Source organism: Rhodotorula paludigena (genome assembly GCF_050403205.1).
Source record: "Rhodotorula paludigena JCM10292 DNA, Rt_paludigena_JCM10292v1_ctg40, whole genome shotgun sequence".
NCBI classification, from domain to species: domain Eukaryota; kingdom Fungi; phylum Basidiomycota; class Microbotryomycetes; order Sporidiobolales; family Sporidiobolaceae; genus Rhodotorula; species Rhodotorula paludigena.
Genome location: NW_027481418.1, coordinates 136,153 through 161,417, shown reverse-complemented (window position 1 = coordinate 161,417; position 25,265 = coordinate 136,153). Strand labels below are relative to the sequence as shown.

Genomic DNA, 25,265 nt, shown 5'->3' with positions numbered 1-25,265 from the left:
TAGGCTCCGATGGGCGCAGCTCTTGGCTGGTAGTGAGCCCCAGGCGTGCTCGCTGAGGCGATCAAGGCGCTGTGACTGGTCTCTCCGAGTCGACTCTGCCGGCCGAACCGATTCTTCAGCCTGCACACGGTGCCGGGACGCTTGCTGACTCGCTTGGCCGCCCTCACAGACGGATAAAGAGCACCATGTCCGCCGGCAAGCAGCCTGGAACGCAGATCAAGCTCACCAATGTCTCGGTCGTCCGCCTCAAGAAGGCCGGCAAGCGCTTCGAGGTGCGTACGCTGCTTCATGGCGCATCTCCAGGCAGTTCTCGCGTTAGGAGCCCTTGACAGAGCTGACACCTCGATTCTGCAGATCGCCTGCTACAAGAACTCGGTGCGAGCGTGGCGCACCGGCGCGCAGACCGACCTGAGCGAGGTCATCCAGGTCGACAACATCTTCACCAACGTCTCGAAGGGCGCCGTCGCCCCCTCGGACGACCTGCAAAAAGCGTTCGGCACGACCGACGTGCAGGAGATCATGATGCAAATCCTCAAAAAGGGCGAGCTGCAGGTTGGAGAGAAGGAGCGCGCGGTCGAACTGGAGGACCTGCGGCGCGAGATCTGCACCGAGGTGGCCGCGCGCTGTGTCGATCCCAATACGCAACGACCGCACACGGTCGGCATGATCGAGAAGGCGATGAACGAGGTCGGGTACAATGTCCAGGGCAACAAGGCTGCGAAGGCGCAGGTATGCTACTCTTTTCGCTCAAGTCCACGTTGCTCTGTCCTGACGTGCACGTCTGCAGGCACTCGACCTGATCAAGGTGCTGCAGGCGAAGAACACGCTCCCGATCGCGCGCGCCCAAATGCGTGTCCGGATAACGATGGCGTCGAAGGACGGCAAGCGTATCAAGGACAAGGTTCTGCCGCTCATCGCCAAGGTCGAGGACGACGACTGGTCGGACGAGTGGGAGTTGGTCCGCCGGCTCCGCCTTCTTTGCCTCTTCGACGGAGCCGTTCTCACCTTTGCCCACCTTCGTGCGCAGGTCGCGCTGATCGACCCGGGGTCGTTCCGGCTCATCGACGAGCTGCTGCAGAAGGAGGTCAAGGGCGCCAAGAAGATCGAGACCATGTCGTTCGTTGCCGGCGTCGAGGACGATGGCCGCATCGAGTAATGCACACCTGCCGCATCCCCGTTCTCGTGCGCGAGTAAAGGTGACTGGCGCTCTTCAGACTCTGTCCCGCTGCGGCTCCTGCATCGCCCATCGACGGCTTGCCGGCCGAGGACCAGCGGACCTTCCGTGGACATCCCTCCTTTCGCTTTTGTGTCCGCGTTCGCGGCTTCCGCTACCTACTTCTCGATTCCGCCGCAGTAGTCTGGCAGGATGTTCTCTGACGACTTGCTGAGCACCGATGTCAATCTCTTCCGCTCGCCAGTGATCCCAGCCGCATTGCTCATTCTCGCCAACAACCGCATTCACCGCGCGACGAGCACGGGCAACAAGCTGGCGCATGAGCTATACTTCGGCGGTCAGTGCTGGGGGCTCTTGCTCACTCTCCGCAGCTCTCGCTGACAAAGGAGCATTCTCTCAGGGGCCCTTGCGATCCGCAAAATGTACGAGATGTGCCTCATCCCGCCCACGAACCCGACATTCCCGTTTCCGACGTTCCTCGTGGATTTACTCAAGATGGAGCTCGAGGCCTCTGCAATGGTGAGCAAGTCGCACCTCCTTGCCAACATCATGATGGAACCGACGCCATGTGTGCGTGCAGCCGATTGAAGTCCTGGTGGTCGCACCGACTGCGACTATCGCAAGCTTCTCAGCAGATCTCCTGCGCACTGCGCGCGTACTGCTGCACCAGTTCCACGGCTACGGCGCACATCCTTCAAGCGAGGGCATTCTTGAAGTTCCACGCTACTTTCTTCGAGTTCCTCGCTATACGGCCGGATCCAACGAGCATACCGAGGAGATCGAGCATGAGTGGCTGTACGCAGGGCAGTCTCGCAGGCGCAGCAAACTACTGACACCTTTGTCGCCAGGGAGACGACCATTCCGTTCCACGTCGAGGTTGAGCAGCACGGCGCGTCGCCGTTCTTGCACCTGGAAGACGCGCTCTTTGCGCTGCCGCCCGGCCCCGTCGAACCGCACGGTGCAGACCTCAACGCAAAGATCTACACCTCTTGTGCTCTCCTCCACCGGTCGCTCTATCGCCTGTACCGTTGCTTTCACCCGCACGAGGCCGTCGCGGCCTCGCACGACCCGCAGACTCCGGCCAGCATTATCTCGAGCCCCAAATTCGGCGGACAGCTCCTGCACCTCGTCTTGCTCGTCGAGGCCGAGCACCACGCCGGGATGCCGAGCCCAGTCCTGTTGCAGGGTAACGACGTCCACGGGGAACGCGCCATGCGCGCGCGCCGTGAGCGCCTCAGACTCGATAACGCGCCCCGGTACGGACACGATGTCTTGCACATGAGCCCGCCGGACGAGCACTCGGCCGACTCGGTCGTCGAGCGTGCCGACTTCCGCGAGTTTCGGTCGTGGGTCGTGCAGCGGTTTGACGGCGCGGCGGGACAGGACCTCGCAAGGGCTCTGCTGCAGCATCTAGAAGGTAGGCTGCACCCATCGCTCGCTCGCAACGACTCGCCGGCGGAGATAGAGCGCGTCAAGAGGTTCAACGCATTTGCGCTGGAGCGGTTCGAAGAGGCGTTTGAGCGCGTCGCTGCGGTGGTACGTTCCTGCGCACTGTACTCCTGCTTCACGCCCTGCCTTGTGTGTCTCGTAGTGATTTACGCCGCCGCACGTTGCAGTACATTTCGGTCTCGCCGGACGACCTCGACGACGCACTGCTTCAGCGTAACACGACGCACGTCCGCTCTCGGCGGGGCCGGTAGTCGGGACAGCCTGGTGAATGTGTGCAATTCAGCCTGTAAAACTACTCTTTCTGGCAGCATGCAAAGAGCGAGCGGTCGAGCGCGTGACGCGGAAGTCTCGAAAGTTCAACGGGTGGAGCTGACCATGGACTCAGCGCCTACCTACACTGTAGCAGCATAAGTCGCAGATGCCGCGCTGACCTCAAAGTTCAGCGAGGCCGAGCGAGACGTCGCATTTGATCACCGCCCACGACGATCTCTCCCTTTGAACCTACGGGCTTTGTAAATGCTCGATCCCGCCTGAGCAGCTGCACAGCCAGTGCAGCCTGGAACGTGTAACGCAGCAGGGGACTCGAGACAGCCGGAGCGAGCAACAGAAGAGGCGCCTCCACCTCTCCTCCCTCCCTCTACTTCCGCAAGTCTCGCAGACACTGCCAAACGTCGATTCACGCCTAAAATCGGAGTTACTGGACATAATTGCCCGGAAAAGCCCCCTCTCTTCCATGGACCCTCCCCGTCCACCAATCGTTGGCCGAATCTGTGCGTTTGACGATCTCGATGCGGTCGCCGGCAGCAAACGACAGGTCGCCTTCGGCCTGCGCGGTTCGCCAAAGGACGCAGTGTCAGCGTGCTTTGTGCAAAGGACCGGGGGGAGAGCGAGTTGTGCCAGCGAGAGAAGCAAGAGGAGAGGTGACCCGTTGGCTCGTCACTCCTTGCCTGCCTCGCCCCGCGCGCCTCTTGTCCCGCTCCTCTGCCCGTTTTCCACCAGCAGGCAAACAAGAAGAAGGAGCAGTCGAGAAACGCACCGTCGCCTCGTAATCGTACAGCGCCGTGACAAAGTCGGCCTTGACACCAGGCCTCCCCGGCGGCGGTGGCGGAGCCCGCTTCCCCGCGGCTGCCGCGCCCGCTCCCCCACCCACAGGGGGCGAGTAAGCGGGCGGCGCAGCAGCAGTCGAGGATGAGGGCCCGGGGCGCGAGAGGGACGAGGACGAGTAGGTCGACGAGGCGCGGTGCAGCGAGGACGAGTCGCCCGAGTTGGAGCGGTGCTGCGACATGAAGCGGGCTGTGCGTGGCGAGACCCATCACGACGAATCAGTCTCCTGCTGCGAGAGTTGGAGCGACGAGAGAGCTAAGAGAAGGAGGCGCCCGGACGCACCAGTGCTCGTAAAGCGCTTGGTGATGCTGAGCGCGTCGATGCGCTCGGCGGCGTCGCCGAGGCGCTCGTAGTGCATCGTCTCGAGGCCCTCGATCGAAAAGTCGCCAAAGGTTTGACCCGTAAACGCCTGCATCTTTTCGAGGAGAGTGTCTGCACACAGGACGGGCCGAGTCAGGAGACAGCAAAAGCCCGAGAGAGCGAGCGGAGCGCACAGAGGATGCCGACCTCGATGTAGTAAAAGGTCTGGAAGATGGGCGTGATGAGGCTCGTCGAGAGGGCGAGGAAGTGCGGGATCTCCGACTTGAGCATGCTGCGCGGCAAGAACTCGACGCCGCATCAGCCTCGAGTACCAAGCAACCGAAGGCGGAAGAGCCGTCTAAGCGAGGACGCACCTGTTGTAGTGCTCGTACTCCTGGGTCGCCATCTCGAGCTCCTGCTCGTACTTGAAGAGGTTCTTCTCGTCGTTGAGCGACTTTTCCTTCTTGTCCTTGAGCTTGTTGTACGAGTTGTTGTGGCGGTCGTAGTCCACGAGCTGGTCGGCACATGGGTCAGCGAGACGTGCACAACATTGACTGCGCGAGAGGCAGGTACGCACCTTGTGCTCGCGCTTGGTGATGGTCTTGCGGATCTTCTTGAGGAGCTCGCCGTACTCCTTGAGCGGGGCGGTGACGCGGGCGTCGATGAGCTCGAGTTCGGGCTGGATGGCGTCGCGGATCTCGGCCATGAGCTCCGAGTAGTGGTCAATGTTGCGAATCGTCGCTTCGGCTTGCGGGTGGCGCGCCGCGAGGGAGCCCTCGTCGGCCATGGGCGAGAGGAGGACGGCGAGGGCGGTGGCGGACCCGGCTTGAGACGAGAGCAGGGCTGCGCGGCGGGTTGGCAAGGTAAGTGAGTGGTGGGGGAGCTCGGGAGAAAGTCTCGAGAAACGGCGCACTGGCGACGGCTTCGCGGAAGGAGGACGAGTCCTTTGTGAGCTTTGCGGTGTACTCTGCGGGGCATGGCGGGAGCGTGAGCGGGTGTGCGGTGCGCCAAGAGCGAGGCAGAGTGCCGAGGTGGAGGGAAGGCGAGGACGGACCCTCGAGGCCCGAGAACTTGCGGACGAGTTCGTTGGTCTCTGCGTCGACGCTGTTCTTGCCCATGCCGACCTTGGAGCCGAGCATGTGCGGCGCTGCGGGCGAGTGGCCGTGCCATCAGCGAGATGCGGGTGACGAGGGCGACAGAGGGCGCGAGACGTCGCGGGAAGGCGTACCGCGTGCAAAGGCTTTTCCGATGCCCTTCATCCTGTCGTTTCCGAGTTTCTGCGGGTTTCTGGCGGACGAGAAGGCGAAGTCGAAGCGAGACGAGGATCCGCGGAGGCAGCGCCGCAGCGACCCTCTGCCGCGACCACACCGCCTCGAGGGCGCTACGGGCACCACGGAAGGTGCTCGCAAGCACTGCAGCTACCAGATCCGCACCCGACCCGACCCGCTCGCTCTTTCGTCGCTCTCGTCGTCTCCCCACTTCCGACTCGCCAACTCGCTCCCACTTCGCCCTGCACACGCATAAAGGGTCACGTGGAGCACAGCAATGGCTACAGAGGCTATCGTTGGTCCCTCCTCCTCTTTCGACCAGCACCCCAACAACGACTCGACCCCTCGCCTCGCCGGCTCTCCCGCTCCCTCCGCCGTCCTCTCGTCTGCAGAGCACGACTTTTGCGTCATTGGCGGCGGCACAGGCTGCAACGCCGTCCTCGCCGCCTTCCAGGGCGTGCGCACCACCTTCATCGTCCCCGTCAGCGACGACGGCGGCTCGTCCTCCGAGGTTCAGCGCGTCCTCGGTTCGTCTGCCGCTGCTTCATTCCTTCTCTCCCGCTTCGTCGTGCGCTCACCAACGTCTCTCACAGGCGGCCCTGCACTTGGCGACATCCGCTCGCGCCTGATCCGCCTCATTCCCCCCTCGCCTCCTTCCTCGCCGCTCGACTGCATCCGCCGCCTCCTCGAGTACCGCCTCCCGGGCGATGGCTCAGGCAAGTCGCACACAGAGGTCAAGGGCGAGTGGCACGAGATCGTCGAGGGCACGCACAGGCTGTGGAGGGGCATCCCCGGCGACAGGAAGGAGACGATCCGCGCCTTCTTGGTCCACTTTGAGGGCGCCGTGCTGAAGAAGGCACAGCGAGTGCGTCGTGAACGGACCTCGGGCGAGTCGGGATGATTGATCGGGGCTTCTGACTCGAGACGATTTGCACGCGCAGGGCTTCAATTTCAAGAAGGCGTCAATTGGCAACCTCTTTCTCAGCGGCGCATCCCTCTTTCTCGGATCTGTGAGTACGCTGTACCTCCTTGTATTGGCCCTCAGCGCCTCTGACGTCTGCTGCATCGCACCCGCAGGTCCCCTCAGCAATCTTCTTGTTCGCCTCCCTCACCGGCATCTCGCACGACCGCATCCGCATCGTTCCCGCCATCAACACGTCGTCCACTGTCACCATCGCCGCCGAGCTGGAAGACGGGCAGATCATCGCAGGACAAAGCGAGATCTCGCATCCGTCTCCCGTGACTGCCGCCGCACTCGCAGAGCAGGGTCACAACCCTGCAACGCCTTCGACGAACCTCCTCAGTGCGCCGCGAGGAGGTCAGTACGGCGGTTTGTTAGCAACTGGCAGCAGAGCAGGACCGTCGTTCCCGCTCACACGAGCGACGACCCCTTCCTTCCCCGAGCCGCCGGTGCTCGGCGCCGAAGAAGACGACTCCGACCACTTGTTCCCGCCCTCACCCGACCCCTCGTTCCTCTCTTCATCCTCCGCGCCGCCTACACTGCACGCTCCCGCCCCGCAGCGCCCCACCGGATCTTCCCTCTCGCGCAACCTCGAGTTCACGAAAGACGCATCGGCAATCCCGCCTCTGCCCTCGCGGATCCGGCGCATCTTCTACCTCTCGGCGTTCGGGTCCGAGATCGACCCGCGCCCAAACGGCATCTTCCTCTCGGCGCTGCGCGACGCATCGTGCCTCGTCTACGCCCCCGGCAGCCTCTACACGAGCATCGCGCCGTGCCTCGCGCTGCGGCCCGTCGGGCAACTCATCGCCCAGGCGGGCGAGGGAGAGGGCGAGGGACGCGGACCGAGATTCAAGGTCCTGCTGCTCAACGCGACCGAGGACCGCGAGACGCCCGGGTACGATGCGACCGACTTTGTGTGGGCGCTCACGAGCGCGTGCGACAGGTCGTTCCCGCTTGGTGCGGCGGGAGAGGGGAGGGAGGGCATGGGGAGGAGGTGCGAGCCGCGCCAGATCGTGAGCCATGTCGTGTGGCTGCGCAACGGGAAGGTCAAGGTCGACGAGGCCGAATTGGTGGTGCGCCTCTCTCTCTCTCTCTCTCGTCTGTTCTCTCTCATTCCGTCGTGAGTCCAGCTGAATGGTCTTCCGGACGTGCGCACAGGCACTCGGCATCACGCCCATCGCGGTGGGACCGACTGCGGACGGGCTGTTGCACGAGGACGTCGTGCGCGAAGCGCTCGAGCGCATCTTTTCGGCGCCGTAGACTCTCTCAAGGACACTGAGGACATGGACACTGGAGCTGCGCCGCAACGTACGGGGGAGAGAGACTCTTCTGGACGCAGCGTCACCGCCGAGCAAGCATGCCTCGAAGAGGATGATGAGCATGACCGAGCCTCGTCGTTGCGTCTCCCGCTTGTGCAGCTTTGCCTTGCCGTCTTCAGCTTCGGGAGCAAACGCGACTGCACCCCCCTGCACGCTGTCCCCCTGCTGTGAAGTGCGACGAGGTCCGCATCCTGCACCGCCTCGCCGACCCCCGCTTCCTCCGCCAACGCTCAAACGTCTCGCCACCGCGTGCTGCCCGCCGGCCTGCTGAACAATCCGCTACCAAGATGCGCGCCGTAGCTACCGTCGCCGCCGCGCTCGCCTGCGCCGCCGGCATCTCCGCCCAGTCCTCGTCGTCGTCCCTCTCGGCCTCGTCCTCTCCCTCAGCCTCCGCCGCCGCAAACTCCACCGCGACGGGCACAGCGGCCGCGCCCGATGCGTCGAGCTCGCCCGCAGCGTCCAACGCGACGCTGCTGGCGCAGGTTCCGGCGTATGCGAGCGCCGACGAGCTGCCGATGAACTCGACGCTGCAGAGCGTGTGGAGCACAGACAGGGCGAGGGGGACCCTCACGTGCGCTTGCTACTCCGTACGAGCGGGTGGAATGCGCACTCACGGGCTTGCACGCGCAGGCAAGGGCTGACGCTTCTCCAGAACTCGACCTCGACGGCTGAAGGCAACTCGGTCTACGTTCGTCCATGTACCAGCTCCCGCTTGATCTTCGCTGACCTCCCGCCACGCGCAGGGTGTCTTCGTGTACTATAACGAGACTACCGCGGTTCGGAACGGGAACCAGACCTCGACTGACATCCCCTGGATCGCATTCGTCTCGTGCGATGACCCCGTCCAATCGGTCGTCCTCGACCGCGCCGTCACCAACTCGACCGAGGGCAACTCGGCGCTGAGCAACGTCACGACGCTCGACCTCGGCAACTCGACCGTCGGGGCGAACGCGACGGCGGGAGCCAACTCGACGACGCCGACGGCTGCGCGAATCACCGAGATTGAGCCCAGCGCAAACCTGTCGACGAGCTTGTTTGAGCAGGCGGCAGATCAGGGCGCGACGGGCATTGTCCTGTACTCGCTCCAACAGCAGGTGCGTGCTCATCGATACTGTGGGCGCGGAAGGCTAGAGCGCTGACCTGATTCGCGGGCCTGCAGACCTGTGCGCTCAACTTGACCGCGTATAACTCGACGGACAACTCGTCGCTGCCCATCTTTACGGTCCCGAGCAAGCAAATCACCGATCTTATCAACGGCCAGTTCGCGTGCGCTGCTCCCCTTCCTAGCGCTTTGCTTCCTGACTTTCACTGACACTAGAACGTGCAGGAGCCTTGCCGATCCGAACCGCTACTTCAACACGACCCTGTTCAACAATGCGACTGCCGACCTCGCGCGCATCATCGCTGACCAGGCCAACTCAAACTCGAGCTCCAACTTTATCCTCTCGTCCACGTCGAACTACGTCCTGGCCGACATCGCACCGCGGTATCAAGCAAACGACTCGAGCAATGGCGTCGTTGCGACGATTGGTCGCGCGACGCCCACAAGCGCGAGCGCGACCGGGAGCGTGGGCACACCCACGAACGCCCCAAGCAACGAGGGAGGGAACACGCAGCCGGATAACGCTGCTCCCGCGGCTCTGGCTCGTCGCAGTCCCGCCTCTCTCGCCGTGACGGGCTTTGTCGTCGGCGCCCTGATCGCGGGGCTGGGAGTGCTCGTGTGATCGCCCGTCATCAGCGGCAGAGACGACGACGACGAACACTGTGTACCATTCGATTCTTATTCGTTCCCGCACTCCCCTCACAGCCTGTTTCCTTGCCCGTTGATTCCGCATGACACCGTTCTGCTTGTCCCCACGCTGCACGCAATAGACACTCCCTGTCATGGTTTGCCCATCATTGCCCACCTCGTCGAGCGTACGCAAGGACGCCCATTGGCAATTGCCCGGATCGAGCGCTTGTCTCGCGTGGGACGGACGTGCCTGGGCTTCATTTTGCTAGCGCAACACAGGGTTGTCTCAGTGCGGTCAACCTTGTGCCTGCTTCCTCGCCAAGCCGAGACTTGCTCCGTCATGGTCCGCCCGCGCTCAACGACGGCGAGGCCCTCCCCTTCGAATTCTTACGCTGCGGGCTCCAGGAGCCGACTTTTCATCGAGCACGCGAGCTGGAACGCTGGGCCACGCGCGCGGCGTTCTCCTCGTCCCGCCAGAGGCGCGGCTCTCGAGCTCCAGGTCGTCGCATCGAGCAATTTCCGCCGGGGGAAGGTGCTCTCGCAGCGCGGTGACGGCACTGCGGGCGGTGCCCTGAACAAAGTTTGCTGGCGATGAACTCCAGGCACCGCTTCGGCGGCACTCAGGCGACGCTCCGCGTGGACCAGGTCTCGGTTCCGCCCCTCCGCGCCTTCCTCCCCCTCCCTCGCGTTCCTTGCGGGCGGGCACAGCCTGCGCGGACCCTGGGCGGAGCTCCCGCGTGGCCTTGCCCACGCGACGGATCGGGGCGTTCAAACGGCATTCGCTCGGTGCATCTGCTTCCTCGGCTCCGCTGGTCCGCTCTCTCTCTTCCCTCTCTTGATCTCGCTCCTTGCTCGTGCACGATCCATTCGCGTGCTAGCGCTCAGCTCTCCCACGCACACCGAAACGCACTCAGAGCCGCTCTAGCTCGCCTTTCCTGTCCGGACGCGCACTCAAAGTCTCCGAACCTCGCGCCGGCGCCTCGTCGTCTCCGATCCGCGCACAATCCCTCCGCGTCCAGGAGCCTCTCTGCCCCAGCGAGTCTCCTCTGCACGCTTGCGTGCGCGGCCCCTGCAGGCTCAGCCTTCTCTTGCGCACGCGCCAAGCACCTGCACCGCCTCGCCTTCACATCTCGCCCACCTCTCCCTCTCTCCTCATTGTCCTCGTCGCGACCTACTTTACCCATGCGCGACCCTCGCCTCTCGTCACCGCGCGCACCCAGTGTCCACCGCGACGTCGTCGAGCACGCAGAGCCCTCGACGAGCCAGATGCGCCTGGTTCCGGCGCAGATGGAGCCGTTCCTCTCGCAGGCGCCGCGAGCGCCTTCGCCGTCCGCGACCGGTCCCTCGCCAACTCAGCTGCAATGGTTTCAGCAGTCGCAGCAGATGCATTACCACCAGCAGCAGCAGCGACTGCAGCAGGCTTTCCTCGCGCGGCCGCCGCAACTGCACCAGCAGGCGCCCGCACCTCGCCAGCCTTCGCCGCCGCCGCAACCGCAGCCCGTGCACCGCGTCTACGTCCTGCGATGTGCGACGTGCGACACGTTCCTTTCGGACCGAGGCATGCGCGTGCGTCGTCCCTTTCTGGCCCGCAGCTTCCCACGAGCCACCATCCGCAGTCTCGCTGACATTCGCATCTGCGCGCAGGCGGTCCTCCTCCTCAAGCCCAACATCGTGCTCTTCTCGACCGATGCGCAGCCGTGCAACTCGGAAACATTCTTCCCGAGCGAGTACGGCGACGACGAGCAGGTTGAGCGGACGTGCGACTGCCTCACGTCGTCGATCAATTGCCACGGCTGTGGGCGAACGGTTGGATGTGCGTCCCACGATCGTTTCCGCCTCGACTCCAGCTGACAAGCTTGTGCTCGAACAGACCACATCGTCTCGCCGTGCAACAAGTGTAACGTGAGTTCCGCTCCTCCCGACAGTCGAGGCCTTCTCAACCTTGCGACGACGAGTCTAACCTTGACTTTCACCTCGTTCCAGGCCTCGGTCCAGAAGCACCAGCGCTCGGCAAATCACCACCGCTACGTCTTCCACGCCGGCGAGGTGACGGCGCGCGAACGGACGTACTACCCTTCGGAGCGGGGCGTCTCGAACCCGATCATCGTGCGCGCAACTTCGCCCTCGTCCTCGCGCGGCTCGTCCCCTTCTCCGACGATCGCGAGTCGCACCTACCACGAGTCGGACAAGGAGTCGTACCCGTACCCGCATCCTTCGCACCCGCACTTCGGCCGCCTTCCGCGAGACCACCGCTCGGGCACACGCGCGGCAGAGGCCCTCGCCGCAGCGACGGCCGCGCAGCAGGGCGCGCGCAAGCTCCTCAAGCGCGGCGACACCGTCTACTGGCACCACCTCGTCTCGGGCGGAGAGCGCGTCAAGAGCGTCGACCCGAGGACGAGGGAACCGCTCTTCCGCCCGCGCGACGGGCGCTAGTTGCCTATTCCGCTCCGATACCCACCAGTGTGTTTCAGCACCTGCAGGAGCGCACGCACTCGCATCGATATCCTTACGTCGTACCGTATGTTTCCACTCGCATTCGCAATGTCTCTCCCGCCTCTTCCGCCTCGTTGCCACGATGTCCTTTGTAGTCACTGTATCGCAACTTTCGTACAACTTGCTCTTCTATTTGCTCCTTAGTTTCAATCGCCTCGGAATTGCCATTGCCGCCACATATGATTGCCGATGCCCTTCCTCTGATCCAGTACCACGAGCAATGAAAGGGCGGGATAGTGTGTGCGCGCACGTCTGGACTTGATCCTCGCACGTGCGCGCGAAGCGACAGTCAGGTCATCGCATCCGTTGCCGAAGCGACGAACGACGAACGACGAACTCTTCTTGTACCTCATCTCTCGGCCTCGAAGAGGGCAGACAAGTGCACTGTGCGCGCTCGACGAGCCCGTCAGCCTCTACAAAGCTTGTTGCTACACTGCCAGCCCGCCTGCGATCGCCGCTATAGCTCACCGCTGCAGCTTTGCCTTCGCTGTCCCATCGCCACACCGCGCAGACTTGACTCCCGGCGAGGGCGATTTACGCCGCGCATGTCCTCGGCCGCACTGCTCTGCGTCACCATGGCGTTCGTCTTCAATGCTTTGAGGGTCGCTTTCGGGTGGAGGGGCGCACTCGGGTCGTTCCGAGAGGCACTGGTCACGCCGTCCTACTGGGTGCGCTACACGGTCTGTTCGAGTTCTGATCAATTGCTGACCGGTCCACCCGCAGGACTCGCGTCGCTCCGCCGATGTGACCGACACTGCTTTCCGGCAGATCCTCGATTGCCAGCTCGCGCGGGCCTTCTGCAAGCAGTGGCAGGACTTGCACGACTCCTGTTACGGCCAGCATTGCGGTGGCGTCTACGAAAACATCCCTTTGTTGGCCAAGCTCTTCCCGAAACACTCACGCTTCCTGCTCATTCGCGACGTCTACACCGAGATGTACCGCTGGATCATGCATCGTCTGGCGACAACGGTCGACGAAGGCACGTGCTTTGTTGCGTACGGAAGCCCGGGGATAGGTGAGTTTGGCCCCACCTGATCTGCAAGCTCGTATTCGGGAGCTACCTTTCCATCGTCGCAGGCAAATCCTCATTCCTTCCGTACCTCAGTATCCGCTGCCTGGAGGAACGTCGCCCGGTCGCCTTCCACGTCATCGGGGCGTCCGAAGTGGTCTTGTTCCTCGACTTGGGCGCCTTCGTTGTTCCTGCCGCCCTTCTTGCATCGCTCGAGTTCACTCGCCCATTCGTACTTGCCCTGAATTCTGCCGCCAACCCTTCCATAAGCCCGATATCCGAGTTGATCGACACCTCGCGTGCCGTCACCGTGGTCTCCGCTTCGCCTCGCGCAACTCGCCGCCAGCCCTTCGACAAGAGGATCTCGCCAGTCTACTACTGGACGATGCCGCTGCCGGGATCGCAAGAAATTGAAAACGTCTGGTATCTTGCATTCCCGCTTTCCTGATCCACGAATGCGAGCTCACCACCGACCTTTTCTCAGTTTGCTGCGCCGCAACGCCGTCGCCATTGAGGAGCGCGCCATTCCTCAGTCGCTCGAATGCATCGGGCCTGAGAGCGGCATCTCGGGCGGTGCTGCATTCAGCTCCGGTCAATTCCACAGGCCGTTCGATGTCGAGGATGACACCGAGGCGCCTCCTGGCTCGAAGGACTTTCTTTTTGGCTCGAAGGCCTTCCGCCTGTCCGACTCGCCGCAATACTCGTCTTCCGAGCTTGCCGGCCTGCTCCCGCCGTCCTTCCGCGCTGCAGCGCCTGCCGTTTTGCCGAAGAAGACGAGTGATATGGTTGGCAAGCTTTTGCCCGGCTTCACGACAACCACGTTCAATCTTCGTCAACTGACAGGCCTGGGCCGTGGCGCGGTGTTCCCTGACACGGCGCAATCCACGGACATTCACCGGATCTTCACCGTCGTCGCCGTTGATGAGCACGACCAGCCGACTCCGGCCTCACCAGAATGTACAGTCGTCGCGGCCACCTCATTCGTCCTGGAATTCCTCCGCCTTTCGTTCCGCGAGCTGCAGCTCAACGATCAAGTGGCGATGGCTTCGCGTCTCCGCCATGAGCCGCAGATGCGGGGTATCGTCTACGAGGCGCTTGCCTTTCACCGACTAGGTGACGCGGTCGACCTCTCTCTCTCCCTCTCTGATTCTAGCCGCGTCGTCAACATCCCGGCAAACCTTCCGCATGGCAAGTGGGATCCTGACGGACCTGCACCCTTCCCGCACGTCGACGGCGTCTACGCCTTCCCGCCGCACTTCCCGGCTGCAGACGGCCTTGTTATCCTCCCCGGCATGTACATCATTGTCCAAGCCACTATCTCAAACCGTCATTCGATCAAGAAGGACGGCATTCGTCGCATCTGCAGGAGCTACCCGCCGAACGCACCTCCTCTGGTGTTTGCCTTCCTCGCGCCGGACGCGGACACTGCCAAGGCGCTCGTCACTCCTGCGTGCTCAAGCCTTGGCGAGGTCCCTGCTGCAACATCCGTCGGTTCGCGCGAGACCGAGGGCGCGCAAAAGAAGCACGTTCGCACCGTCAACATCGTGCGAGGTCACATGGTGCTTGCGGAGAACTGGCGCTCTTCATCAATGTCTTGAAATGTTGCGTCCGTCTGGTCTCGTGCCGAGAGAGCCACGGTACTGCAAGCCGAGGGAAATTCGTTTCGTTCCGCGCAAGCAAGGTGCCGCTGGAACGCGCGCGACTACGGTCCATCATCCGCCGCAGTCGGCTATGCATCGACTCGACCTCAACCAGAGCGACTCTATACCTGAGGAGTCTGCCGAGGCACGCCTCCACACTACTGCGCTACCCGCTCCTCCTGCGCTTGTCGACGGAGACTGGCAGCCCTCGTCGTCGATCGCATACGGCATTGCCTGCGCGACCTTCGCCCCCGTCGTGGTTGAGACTAGTGCAGATGGCTCGCGCGACGAGCTCAACCCGCATCAGGTGCGTTGGTTGTGTCGGGACGGTCAGCAGAGGGGGCGGGTGCAAGTGGGGGTCGTCCTCGGAAGAGCGACGCCGGCGTCGGGTCGACAGCTTGCAGCGTGGGGCGAATTACGGGATCCTTCCAAGCCGTCAGAGGCGCTACTCGGCCGCCTCGAGGTGTTGCGAGCGTCTTGCCGCGACGAGGCGGGTCGTTCGTCTCACGCGAACGCAACAGCGGACGCGGGCATACAAGCAGTCCGAAACTCCGCCGACCTTCAGTGCTAACCTTCTTCGTGTTTACAGGTGCCGCTCGAGGTTGGCGACGAGGTCTACGTCGTCGAGGTGTTCCGGCCATCGCACCCGGTAGCCAGCTCGTCCTCCTCGACAAGCGAGGCCGGCGTGTGGTACCGCGGATACGTCGTATCTACAGCGCCACACCCCACGCTCCCGTCCGCCGCCGATGTCTACGCCTTCCCCTCATCCGCCTACGTCTCGCCGATGCTCGCACAGGAGCCGCAAGTCTCGCTCGGCATCTTCCCCGCCTCGCACGTCCAAGTCCGCGAGCACCTCTCGGAGGATGCAGAGCACAAGCTCGCCGACCTGAGCGCGCAGGTCGAGCTTGACGCCGCGGGCGGAAGCAGCATGTCGCGCAGCGGTTCGAGGGGCGGCGCTTCGAGCCGGGCAGGGCGGATGGCGCCGCTTAGGGAGGAAGAGGAGCCGGAAGAGGACGATACGGTCAACGTCGACGGGTCGGCGAGGCGCAGAAGCAGGTTGATCCAGCTCGCGCCGCCAACCTCGCCGAGCAAGGGCATGCGGAATCGCTCGTCAGTTGGCTCAATGGCCTCGTTCGCCCAGCAGCTCTCTTCCGAGCAGAAGGTCGCACTCCAGTCATCCCGGCTCGCGAACGGAGGCAGCTTCCACACTCGGCCCAATCCACCGCTGCCGAACCTCAAGTGCGGCGACGAGACGCTCGCAGGCGCCGACGAACCGCTCATCGACGAGATCGCCTGCGCGCTGCGCGAGTGGGCCTCGCTTCTCTACACGCACCTGTACCGGCGCGACTACGACCTGTTTGACGCGGTCAAGCGCGACATCGACATTCTGCACGGCGCTCGCAAGCAGCTCCTGACGAAGACGCTGAGTGTGGACGAGAGTGCGCGCTTACGGCGGGAAATTGTCGCGCGCCTTGTCAAGGGGAACGTGCAGCAGGGACTGGACGTCATCGTACGGCATCCGGCATCAGGAGGACTGGTCGATGTCAATGTGGAGGGCGAGCTGGACCGGCACTCATGGATGTCAGTCGTGCGAATGTGTACGTCTGGCCTCTGCACTCTTCGTGCATACTTTGCCGTCGCCTTGACCCGTTCGATTGCAGATGCCGCTCAAGTCGCCCTCGCCTATGGCGCACCCTTGCCCGACTCGTCCTCCCTCGTCTCGAAGGACGCTTCGACTTTCCGATCTCCCGCTCCTGCAGCCACGGCCACCTTCCGCGAACCCTTCTCGACGTCCGGCCTCGACTCGTTCTCGCCGGCTCAGTCGACCTCTCCCGCTGCGAAGTTTCACCACGTCCTCGTCGATTTCCGCAATCTCGCCGCCCAGATCGCCGCACCAGGCGAGATCGTCGAGCTCTACTTCTCTCTCTTCGCCGACTCGCGCTACATCACCGAGGAGTTCTGTGTGCTCCAGACCGCAACAAGCCAGGGCGGCTTCACGTCGCGCGACAACCCGCTCCGCACCCTCTTCCGCGATCTGAGCCAGCAGGACGTTTCGGATCAGCTCTACCTCGTCTGCCGCATCGTCAGGAACGGACCTTACAAGGGCAGTGCTGGGTCGGGGGGGTCGCCGCAGCTCTCGCAGAAGGCGGGCTTTCGCGCAGAGTCGCCGGCGCTCCACTCGGTCACGTCGCGCGCGATGACGAGCGATTCGGATCCGAGCGGTATGCTCATCACGGACGCCAGCGGCCGCCAAAGCTGTAGACGCCCCTTCGGCTGCGCCGTTCTCGAGCTGAGCCGGCTGAACCGACGCGGTTCCGTCAGCGACTCGTCAGCATTCAGCGACTGGCTCGAGACGCTGCCAGAGCAGCAGATGCCCATCTTCGTCCCCGTCAACGAGTCGGCCATTTCAACGCTCCACGAGTCCATCATCATGAGCCGGCTCAAGGACATCGACAAGAATCCGCGCGCTGAGCACATCTCGGTCGGCGTACGCATCCTTCACGGCGAGACAAACGAGCTCGCACACCGCATGCCAAACCTCCTCGACGACGTCCCGCACACGAACCGCCTCGGGTTTCCCGACGTCGTCTTTCCCGGCCAGCATCGCAACGAGGTGTACTTGAAGCTGTGGTCGGGCGAGTTCGGCAGCAGCGCCAGCTCGAGTAATGGCGCAGGAGGGACGAGCACCGTCAGGAGTCTGGCGCAGCTCGCGTCGGCAGGCGGTTCGACGGGAAGCTTCGAGGTCACGGCCGAGGTGAGGACCCGCGATGGGACTGTGGTCGACAAAGTGCTTTCGCGCGGGTGCGGAGAGCCCAACGTGTCGCAGTTCACTTCGATGGTGTTCCGTTCGAGCAACAACCCGAGTGCGTTGACGTTTCGTACTCTGCTCGCCTTGCACGGACTGACCGGCTCGTTTTCTGCAGCTTGGGGAGAGCTCGTCAAAATCGACATCCCGGTCAAGCAGATGGAAGAATGCCACGTCTTCCTCACCGTCCGTAACCGGGCGGCCCGCACATCGCCCGAACAGCCTTTCGCGTTCGCCTTCTTCCCGCTCTTCCCCCATTCGACTACCTTCCAGACCGATGGCTCGCATACTCTCGCTCTCTATCGCTACGACAAGACCGTCGCGGTCCCCTCCACCTACATGCAGGCCCCGGCGACCTACGACGCGTCTCACCAGCTCGCGCCCGTCCCGCCCGCCGTCTCGAGGGCGCTGGTGCCGCTCAAGGACACGATCGTCGTCAGGAGCTTCCTGGTCTCGACGACTTACACGCAGAATGAGACGCTCTTGCGCCTCCTGCGGTGGGAGCAGGAGCTCTTGCCCGACCCCGAGCTCATGCGCGACACGCTCACCAAGCTGCGCTTCTGCTCCGAGGTCGAGGTCTGCAAGTTCCTTCGGTGCGTTGACCTTGACTACTTGCTCATTGTGCGCTATCTGACGAAACTTGGCGGCCGACAGCGATATCTTCGACGCGCTCTTTGCCATCCTCGTCTCGCCCGCGAATCAGCTGGGCGACCTCGACGACCTGATCTTCGAAGGCCTGGTCCATATCTTCGCCTTTGTGTCGGACCGCCGCTTCTCGTTCAAGCCGGTTCTCGACCTGTACATCTCGCAGCACTTCACCAGCTCGGCGGCGGCGTCGCACATCATCCAGGCGCTGCAGCGTCTGCTGCGCACGCCGGCCAACTCGGAGGCGGCGACGGCGCTCCGGTCCAGCATCAAGGTGTGGAAGTGGCTGCTCAAGCTCGTCGTGCGGTCCCGCGAGATCCAGCGCGCCAAGGAGCCCGGATCAGGCGCGACGTCGTCGCACCTCGAAGCGAGCTTCAAGGCCGAGATCGCGTCGCTCCTCTCGCAGATCAATGCGCTCATGCGGGCGACGACGCCGTCGTCCGTCATAGGCACGCAGACCCTCGTCGTACAGCACTTCCCGACCATTCTTCCCGAGCTGAGCACGATCTTCGACATCGATGCGCTGCTCGAGATCGCAATGGCGTTCGTCGACGCCATCCCGACGAGCAAGGGCAAGATGGTCGTCTGGAAAACGCTGCTTCTCAACACGCTCGTCCGGTCCGCCCTCTTCGCGTCGCCGACCGGCCGCGGTGCGCTTGTGCCTGCACTCGTCCGCTGGCTCAAGCCATCGCTCGGCAAGTTTGACGAGTACGCTATGTGCTCGCCCAAGGACCCGCAGGCGACTCGCGACAATATCCGGGTGAGCTGGATCGAGGGACTCCGCCTGTCGACGGGCGTCGTCGCCGCGATGCTTGACGTCGTGCAGGAAGCGCTTGTCGACCCCGACATCATCAACGACCGGGCCCTGCTTCTGCAGGAAGAGGACAACCTCGAGTACCTCTTGAGCCTTGTCCCGCGCCTGCTCGAGTCGTACCGCGAATTCGAGAATCTCGCCAACCTCGACGCTATCGAGCGACAGCGGTCTTCGGCCTCGATCCCGACCACGAGCCCGACCGTCTTTCCCGCCTCGTACCCGATCTCGCTCCTTTCATACTCGCCAGAGTGCGCGCGCAAGCACGCAAGCAGCGCAGGGTCACGGCAAGAGAAGGGCGAAGACGAGACATCGTGGCCGACTTTGCGCACGGGCGTCGGCGAGATTGCCTGTGTATTCATCGCCATGATCCAACTTGCGCCGCGCAAGATTCTAGTCAACTGGCTCGAATCGACAGCCGAGGTCGAAGGCAAGGAGACATTCGCCCGCCAGCTCGGCGCCGTCTTCCGCATCGCGCGCTCCATCCTGGAGAACGAGGCTTTCCCGGCAGAGTGGCTCAACATCACGGCCCTTGCGCATCGCGTCATCCTCAAGCTCGTCGAGCCCGTCGCCGACGTTCTCGTGCGCGACTTCATCCCGCCGCCGGCTGCGTCGTTCAAATTCAACACGGCGCTGTGGCGCGACTTCTTCACGATGCTCCTCAAGTTGCTCGCCAGCCCGCAACTGCTCATCGAGGAGTTCTCGCCGCAGAAGCGGTGCGTGTTGCTTCCTCCTCTTTAGATCTGACTGCGTAGGCTTACGCTCTGTCGGCAGCCGTGCGCTCTGGCGACTCGCCGGCGATATCCGCGGCGCGGGCGCACGCGTGCTGATGCGGACGTGGCGGGCCATCGCGTGGCCGAGCGAGCGCAAGCAGAAGCACGGGCTGTACCAGGTTCAGTTCGTCCCAGGACTGGTCGAGGATGTCCTCTCGCTCTGCTTGTCGCACCACGACGAGCTGCGGCGGTGCGCCGTGTCGATCCTGCACTCAATGATCATGTCCGAGGTGCGCCTTCGCGTCCTGTTACACAATCTGTCAGACCTTGACCTGCTCCTCGTAGTACGACCTCAACAAGCACTTTGCAATCCTGGAAGCCGAATGCGTAGACCGGCTCGACAAGCTGTTTGGCCATCAGACCAAGGGCGACGAGCTCTCGCGCGGCTTCTTCGTTGCGCAGCTCAAGCAGCTCTTCGCCGAGTCGGACATCGACAGCGACCTCCGCAACCAGGCCGATGCCTTCCTCTCCTCCATCAACTCGTTCCTCGATCTGCTCTTGGCGGTGCGCAATCTGCCCGAAGGGGAAGAGTACCAGGAGGACCGGATCATTTCGACGCTCAAGCTCATGTCGGTACGTTGCATCTGTTCGAAAAGCTGTCGAACGTCTACTGACGCGTGCGTTCGGGCAGTTTATCCGCGGAATTGGTCGCAGCGAGATTTTCGTTCGCTACGTGCAGCGTCTCGTCACCTGTGCGTTCCGACTATCTTCTGTCTCGACGTATCTGACCCGCACACATTCGCGTACAGACCACGTTGCGCTAGGCAACTTCGTCGAGGCTGGTCTTACGCTCAAGCTGCACGCCGACCTGCATGACTGGAACCTCACCGCCTTTGTCGATGCCCTTCCCGAGCTCGATCTCCCGCGCCAGACCGAGTTCGCCCGCAAAGAGTATGTTTCCCACCTTTCAAGCTGCATGCAGCGAAGCTGACTTGGCGCACGCAGGACGCTGTACATGCGGATCTTGGAGTACCTCAGCAAGGGTAAGGCATACGAGACGGCGCTTGATCTGTGCAAGGAGCTCGAGGCCGAGTTCGAGGCGGTCTACAACTATCCGCGTCTCGCCGAGCTGCTCAACCTCAAGTCAGAGCTGTACGCCTACATTGCCAAGTCGGACCGGCATTTCGGGTGCGTTTTCCCTCCTACGCACCCAGCGGGCTAATCGGCTGACATTCATCGAATGCGCAGCAACTACTTCCGAGTCGCATTCTACGGCAGTCGGTGGCCTCTCTCGGTGTCGGGCAAGCAGTTCATCTATCGCGGTCAGGAGCTAGAGTCCCTCGGCCCCTTTGTCGAGCGCATGCTCAACAAGCATCCCAAGTGGGTTCTCAATGCTATCCTGTAGTATCAAGCCAGACGCTGACGGGATTTCTACGCAGCGCGCAACTGCTTCGCTCGAGCAGCATCCCGGACGAGGACGTCCAGTACGGCGAGAACCAGTTTCTGCAGATCACCGCGGTCGCGCCCGAAGTCGACCATTCGTCGCCGGTCTTTACGAACCCGGACGTACCGCACTACGTGCGCTCGTACTGGCAGCATTGCGAAGTCAACACGTTCAGCTTCTCGCGCCCGCTCACCAAAGATGTGATTGGCCGGTCGCGCTCGATCAGCGACTTTGCGTCGCTTTGGTCGGAGAAGACGGTGAGCCTTTTCACCTCGTTGTATCTGCCCGCTCGGTACTGATTCAGTCTCCGATTCAGGTGCTTATCTGCGAAGACTCGTTCCCCACGGTGCTACGGAGGTCCGAGATCGTCGAGATCCGGCTCATCGAGATCTCGCCCGTCGAGAATGCCTGCAAAGACGTCGAGACAAAAAAGTCGGAGCTCGCGACACTCGAGCGGCGTTACAAGGCGTTGCTCGCGACTGAGGGCGAGAACCGCAAGGTCAACAGGTTCGTCCGTTTTGCCCGTTGCTCTTTGCTCTCGCTGACTTCAAAACTCACAGCAACCCGCTGTCGATGGCGCTCAATGGGGCGGTGGACGCTCCGCTCAATCAGGGCATCCCGATGTATCGCCGCGCGTTTCTCCAACCCGAATTCATCGCAACGCTTCCGCCGTCTCAGGTCGCTGTCGTGCGACAGCTCGAGACCTCGATCGACGAGCTGGTACGTCCGACCCTGCTTTCGGTACTGCGAATCTAGAGCTAATGCTCCCCCGCTCCAGGTCGTTACGCTTGCTCGCTGCCTCAAACTCCACGCCGTCATCTGCCTACCCGAGATGCACCCGTTCCACGAGACGCTAGAGCGCTGTGCGTCGCCTGATCCTCCTTCGACTCCTCACTCGCTGACGAGTGCCGGCTTCACAGTCTTCGAAAAGAACTTCGCCAACGAGCTCGCTCGGCTGCCTGACCAGGGCTCCTACGAGCCTGCGTCGTTTGCGCCTCCGGCTGCATCGGCTGAGCCCGTAATGACCGGTCCGCGAGCCTACGGCAGCCTGCTGATTGGCTCGCCCTCGACCACCTCGTTAACGGCCATCAACGGCCCGACGTCGACCATCCGCCGCGAGTCAGTCTCGACACTCGCGATGAACGACAAGGTTCTTCTCTCACGCGCGGCTCAGGCCGTGCCCTCCAGCATGCAGAGCACAGCGCCTCCTGCTGTCGGCCGGGCAGGGAGCATCAGCTCGTTCAACGATGCCGGCGCCTCGCCATCGAAATCAATCTTCTCGACGCGCAATGGCTCAATCTCGAGCGGGACCAACGGTCATTCCAACGGCGCAGACGGCATCAACTCGGCAACGGGCCGGCGGTCTAGCCTGCTCTCGTCGGCGGTCAAGAAGTTTGGGCGGAGGAAGGGGAGTGGCGTCGAGTCGGTGACGGAAGAATAGGAAGTGAAGATACCCTTGCGCCTGATCTCGCTGTTACTGCCGTTCTTTCGTACCCGCCTTGCCCTGTTGCAACAAGTCTCGCGTCTCTCCCGAACCGACGGAATAGTTAGACCGGGTAGACAGTTCGGACAAGATGTACTGCGCGGCACGAACAGGACACGACGAGGAATGCACAGATTGAGCGGGCACCAAACCACCTGCCTCACCACCAATCCTCGGCGAGCTCGACATTGTCGGTGACGGCGCGCTTCGCTGCGCGGAGCCTCGCATTTGCGAGAGCGAGCTTCGCCTCGAGGAGCAGGATGTTGAGCTGCTGGACCTTCCGCAACGGATCCGCCTCTGCTCCCGCGTCCGTCTCGCAGATGTCCGCGCCGGCCGTCCAGACAAGAGGGTCGGCATCGACCCGACCGTGGGACTCTTCGTATGCTCGCATATGCGTGAGAGATGTGGACGGGGATTCCGGGCAGGTTGCGATCGTAAGGTCGCGTAGAGCCTTGATCTCGCTCAACACCTTGCCGAGGAGGACCTTGTGAATCGCAAGCGCCTTGGCGTCGAGGGTCGCGCCTGGCTCGAAGACGTCGCTGGAGATACTCCTGCCGCCCTTGTAAGCTGGGAAATGAAGCGGGGAGAAGAGTCCGCCGCACGAGTCGTCTCCTCCAGTCGTGTCCGCGTCGCCCGATGGCATGTCGCCACATACGAGCCACCCTTCGTCTTGCACCTGCTCGACGCTGTAGCAACTGGCGAGCGACGGCGCCGCAACATGCGACTGTTCCTTGGGCGCAGCCTTGCCGTCTCCGAGGACGAGCTTGGCGAGATGGTCAAGAAGACCCTCTTCGCACGCATCGCGAGCCGAGTCTGCGAAATGGCTCGCCTGGCGTGGCCGACCGCCCGAGAACGTATCGGTCCCGTCTGCCCAAAACAGCTTCCCCTCGTGGTCAATGAGCGGCGGCATCTCGAGATCCGTTTCGCCAATCGTGGCGCTCAACGGCATTGGCGCATACTGGAAGAAGTGAACCGTGACCTGTGAGCTCGGTCCGACCGCCGGACGCGGCTCGCGCGGACCGAATGCATGCGACGGCGCAGGCGAGACGACGGCCTCCGAGTGCTTCTCGAGAGCCGAAACACGGATGTCGAGAGCACGGCCGAGGAGCGCCGCCCCATTCTGCTTAGCCAACAGCTTGAGGACTTCGCGCTGCATCGCCGCATGTTTCTGCACGACAGGAATGCCGGATCAGGACTGGGAACCGGACAGACGGAACGGCGAGGGTGACGAGACGCAAGGTGGATTTACGGCTGACAGCCCGAGGATTGCCTGGTCGAGTTTAATGCAGCCCTGGCAGCGCTTTAGAAATGTACCAGCGGTCAATTCTGGGCCGAATCGCGAGCAAACGTACGCAGCAACAACCCCGTCTCACTGCGTCGAGGCGGTAGTCTTGGTCGCAGAAGGTACTGACACTGTTGCTGCACTGCGCTAGTGCACTCAACCTCGGCATGGGCGGGTTCGCAGGAGGTGCGTTCATCGGGACGCAGGGTGAGGCTGAACCGGCGAAGACCCTGATTGGCACGTCGGAGGAAGAGCGACGAGGAAGCAGGGAAGGAAGACCTTTGGGAAGCGACAGTGCGAGTGAAGGGAGAGAAAGAAAGAGAGGAAAGCGAGCGAGAGCCGACTTCCAATGGTCGACCTTGCGAGTCTCAGGCGAGACCGCAAGACGCGTGCATCGTCGCGAAAAACTTCCGCACCGCCTAGCTCGGGGCTGTCCAGCAAAAGTACGAGCCACATGACGATTGGTGGCATTGATGAATAGTCTGTACAGGCGCACTTGAAGCGCATCGACGTGCCAATCCGTCGCTAGGCCTGGCGCTTTCCCAGTCGGCGCGTCTTCGCCCGGCCAAGTCCGCTGAACCACATCATACGCACGGCGAATAGCCCCGCTGTGATGCCGACATTACCCCAGACGAGCTGGTTCCAGTGCTTCGCAGGGCTTAGTGCTCCTTCGACGCCAAGGTCGAAAAGCGTCGACGCGATGTGCTGCAGCGCCCGTACAATGCGTCAGGGAACCGTCGCAGGATCGAAACTCAGGAGGATGCGGTATAGGTACGCACCGTGAGATCCGCAAAGGCCAGACAGCTGAAGAAGGTGCTCAGGATGGTCTCGAGGGCCTTCGGCTGCTCCTTCAGCGTCCGCTTCAGCGTCGGCAGCATGAAGACCGAGATCGTGGCGACGAGGAAATAGGTGTTGCCGAGCTGGCGCACAGCCATGGTGGCTGCCGCCGGGATCGCCTTTTTGTCGACTCGAGGAGCGAGAGTTGAAGGGTACAGCTCGCTGTAAAAGGTCGAAGTCGTGAAGATAGCTTTGCCCGCTCCGATGAGCGTCAGAAGTGGCTCGACGATGGCAAAGAAAAGGAGGTAGGGCGTCGGAAGCGGGTCGACGAAGAAGGTGGATCTGCGGAAGACCACAGCGACTTCTGTCAGCCCAGTTCTCCGGCCCCTGCAGCGATCCGCCGCGGTTTTGCTCCTCACTGTGCTGCCTGACTACCGTTGTCGGTAGCCAAGGCAGCCTGCAGGACGACGTCGTCGAGCATGCCATCCGTCAGCCGACCAGCGCGAGCTGATTATGTCCGGCTTCAGTGGCGCGATTGCGGGTGCGAGCAACCTCTGAAATGCCGCGGCTGGTCATCGGGGCACAGCCGTCATCGAGGAGGGCGATTGAGGTGATGGCAGCCTCGACGACTCGGGAGTTGAGCGATGAGAAGCGGAGCGGCAAAGAAGCGTACGCAGGAGCCATGTCTCGACAGGGGACTGCGCGCAACGATGCCGTGCTACCGGACGCGGCAGCAAAGCGCAGGTCGGAGGGATGCGATGTTGAAGACGCGAAAGGTGCTTCTCCGTCCTCGCAATGTCCCGACCGGATCGCCTGACAGTGGAGTGCAACAAGGTCGTGTAGCAGCGAAGACAA

General features: G+C 62.8%; 9 protein-coding genes across 9 annotated transcripts; 6 read left to right on the top strand and 3 right to left on the bottom strand.

Annotated features, from left to right (window-relative positions):
- Positions 1-185: 185 nt before the first annotated feature.
- SDO1 (guanine nucleotide exchange factor SDO1) lies at positions 186-1,156 on the top strand (the record flags this gene model as incomplete). The annotated part of the gene is made up of 4 exons (XM_076650781.1): positions 186-272; positions 355-729; positions 788-958; positions 1,028-1,156. The coding sequence occupies 4 exons, from the start codon at positions 186-188 to the stop codon at positions 1,154-1,156; spliced, it is 762 nt and encodes a 253-aa protein (XP_076503710.1).
- A 210-nt stretch (positions 1,157-1,366) lies between these two features.
- On the top strand, positions 1,367-2,874 carry JCM10292_001606 (uncharacterized protein; the record flags this gene model as incomplete). The annotated part of the gene is made up of 5 exons (XM_076650780.1): positions 1,367-1,511; positions 1,575-1,693; positions 1,755-1,969; positions 2,023-2,710; positions 2,791-2,874. 5 exons carry the CDS (start codon positions 1,367-1,369, stop codon positions 2,872-2,874), a joined length of 1,251 nt encoding a protein of 416 aa, XP_076503709.1.
- A 443-nt stretch (positions 2,875-3,317) lies between these two features.
- JCM10292_001605 (BAR and SH3 domain-containing protein) lies at positions 3,318-5,286 on the bottom strand (the record flags this gene model as incomplete). The annotated part of the gene is made up of 9 exons (XM_076650779.1): positions 3,318-3,449; positions 3,660-3,916; positions 4,010-4,159; positions 4,222-4,319; positions 4,402-4,541; positions 4,605-4,870; positions 4,941-4,994; positions 5,082-5,174; positions 5,256-5,286. The coding sequence occupies 9 exons, from the start codon at positions 5,284-5,286 to the stop codon at positions 3,318-3,320; spliced, it is 1,221 nt and encodes a 406-aa protein (XP_076503708.1).
- A 286-nt stretch (positions 5,287-5,572) lies between these two features.
- JCM10292_001604 (uncharacterized protein) lies at positions 5,573-7,516 on the top strand (the record flags this gene model as incomplete). The annotated part of the gene is made up of 5 exons (XM_076650778.1): positions 5,573-5,822; positions 5,889-6,160; positions 6,237-6,305; positions 6,373-7,329; positions 7,415-7,516. 5 exons carry the CDS (start codon positions 5,573-5,575, stop codon positions 7,514-7,516), a joined length of 1,650 nt encoding a protein of 549 aa, XP_076503707.1.
- Positions 7,517-7,862: 346 nt separating this feature from the next.
- Positions 7,863-9,299, top strand: JCM10292_001603 (uncharacterized protein; the record flags this gene model as incomplete). The annotated part of the gene is made up of 5 exons (XM_076650777.1): positions 7,863-8,146; positions 8,206-8,263; positions 8,319-8,669; positions 8,735-8,841; positions 8,903-9,299. 5 exons carry the CDS (start codon positions 7,863-7,865, stop codon positions 9,297-9,299), a joined length of 1,197 nt encoding a protein of 398 aa, XP_076503706.1.
- A 1,190-nt stretch (positions 9,300-10,489) lies between these two features.
- Positions 10,490-11,740, top strand: JCM10292_001602 (uncharacterized protein; the record flags this gene model as incomplete). Its single annotated transcript, XM_076650776.1, has 4 exons — positions 10,490-10,873; positions 10,952-11,120; positions 11,178-11,209; positions 11,291-11,740. The coding sequence occupies 4 exons, from the start codon at positions 10,490-10,492 to the stop codon at positions 11,738-11,740; spliced, it is 1,035 nt and encodes a 344-aa protein (XP_076503705.1).
- Positions 11,741-12,375: 635 nt separating this feature from the next.
- On the top strand, positions 12,376-22,309 carry DCK1 (guanine nucleotide exchange factor DCK1; the record flags this gene model as incomplete). Its single annotated transcript, XM_076650775.1, has 20 exons — positions 12,376-12,468; positions 12,524-12,815; positions 12,878-13,232; positions 13,294-14,368; positions 14,535-14,756; positions 15,039-16,047; positions 16,111-17,313; positions 17,374-17,848; positions 17,910-19,427; positions 19,486-19,714; positions 19,770-20,057; positions 20,116-20,176; positions 20,234-20,375; positions 20,430-20,612; positions 20,673-20,804; positions 20,864-21,125; positions 21,185-21,375; positions 21,429-21,588; positions 21,647-21,731; positions 21,789-22,309. The coding sequence occupies 20 exons, from the start codon at positions 12,376-12,378 to the stop codon at positions 22,307-22,309; spliced, it is 8,496 nt and encodes a 2,831-aa protein (XP_076503704.1).
- A 202-nt stretch (positions 22,310-22,511) lies between these two features.
- JCM10292_001600 (uncharacterized protein) lies at positions 22,512-23,829 on the bottom strand (the record flags this gene model as incomplete). Its single annotated transcript, XM_076650774.1, has 2 exons — positions 22,512-23,519; positions 23,764-23,829. The coding sequence occupies 2 exons, from the start codon at positions 23,827-23,829 to the stop codon at positions 22,512-22,514; spliced, it is 1,074 nt and encodes a 357-aa protein (XP_076503703.1).
- Positions 23,830-24,158: 329 nt separating this feature from the next.
- Positions 24,159-25,094, bottom strand: JCM10292_001599 (uncharacterized protein; the record flags this gene model as incomplete). Its single annotated transcript, XM_076650773.1, has 3 exons — positions 24,159-24,338; positions 24,413-24,752; positions 25,084-25,094. The coding sequence occupies 3 exons, from the start codon at positions 25,092-25,094 to the stop codon at positions 24,159-24,161; spliced, it is 531 nt and encodes a 176-aa protein (XP_076503702.1).
- Positions 25,095-25,265: the final 171 nt, after the last annotated feature.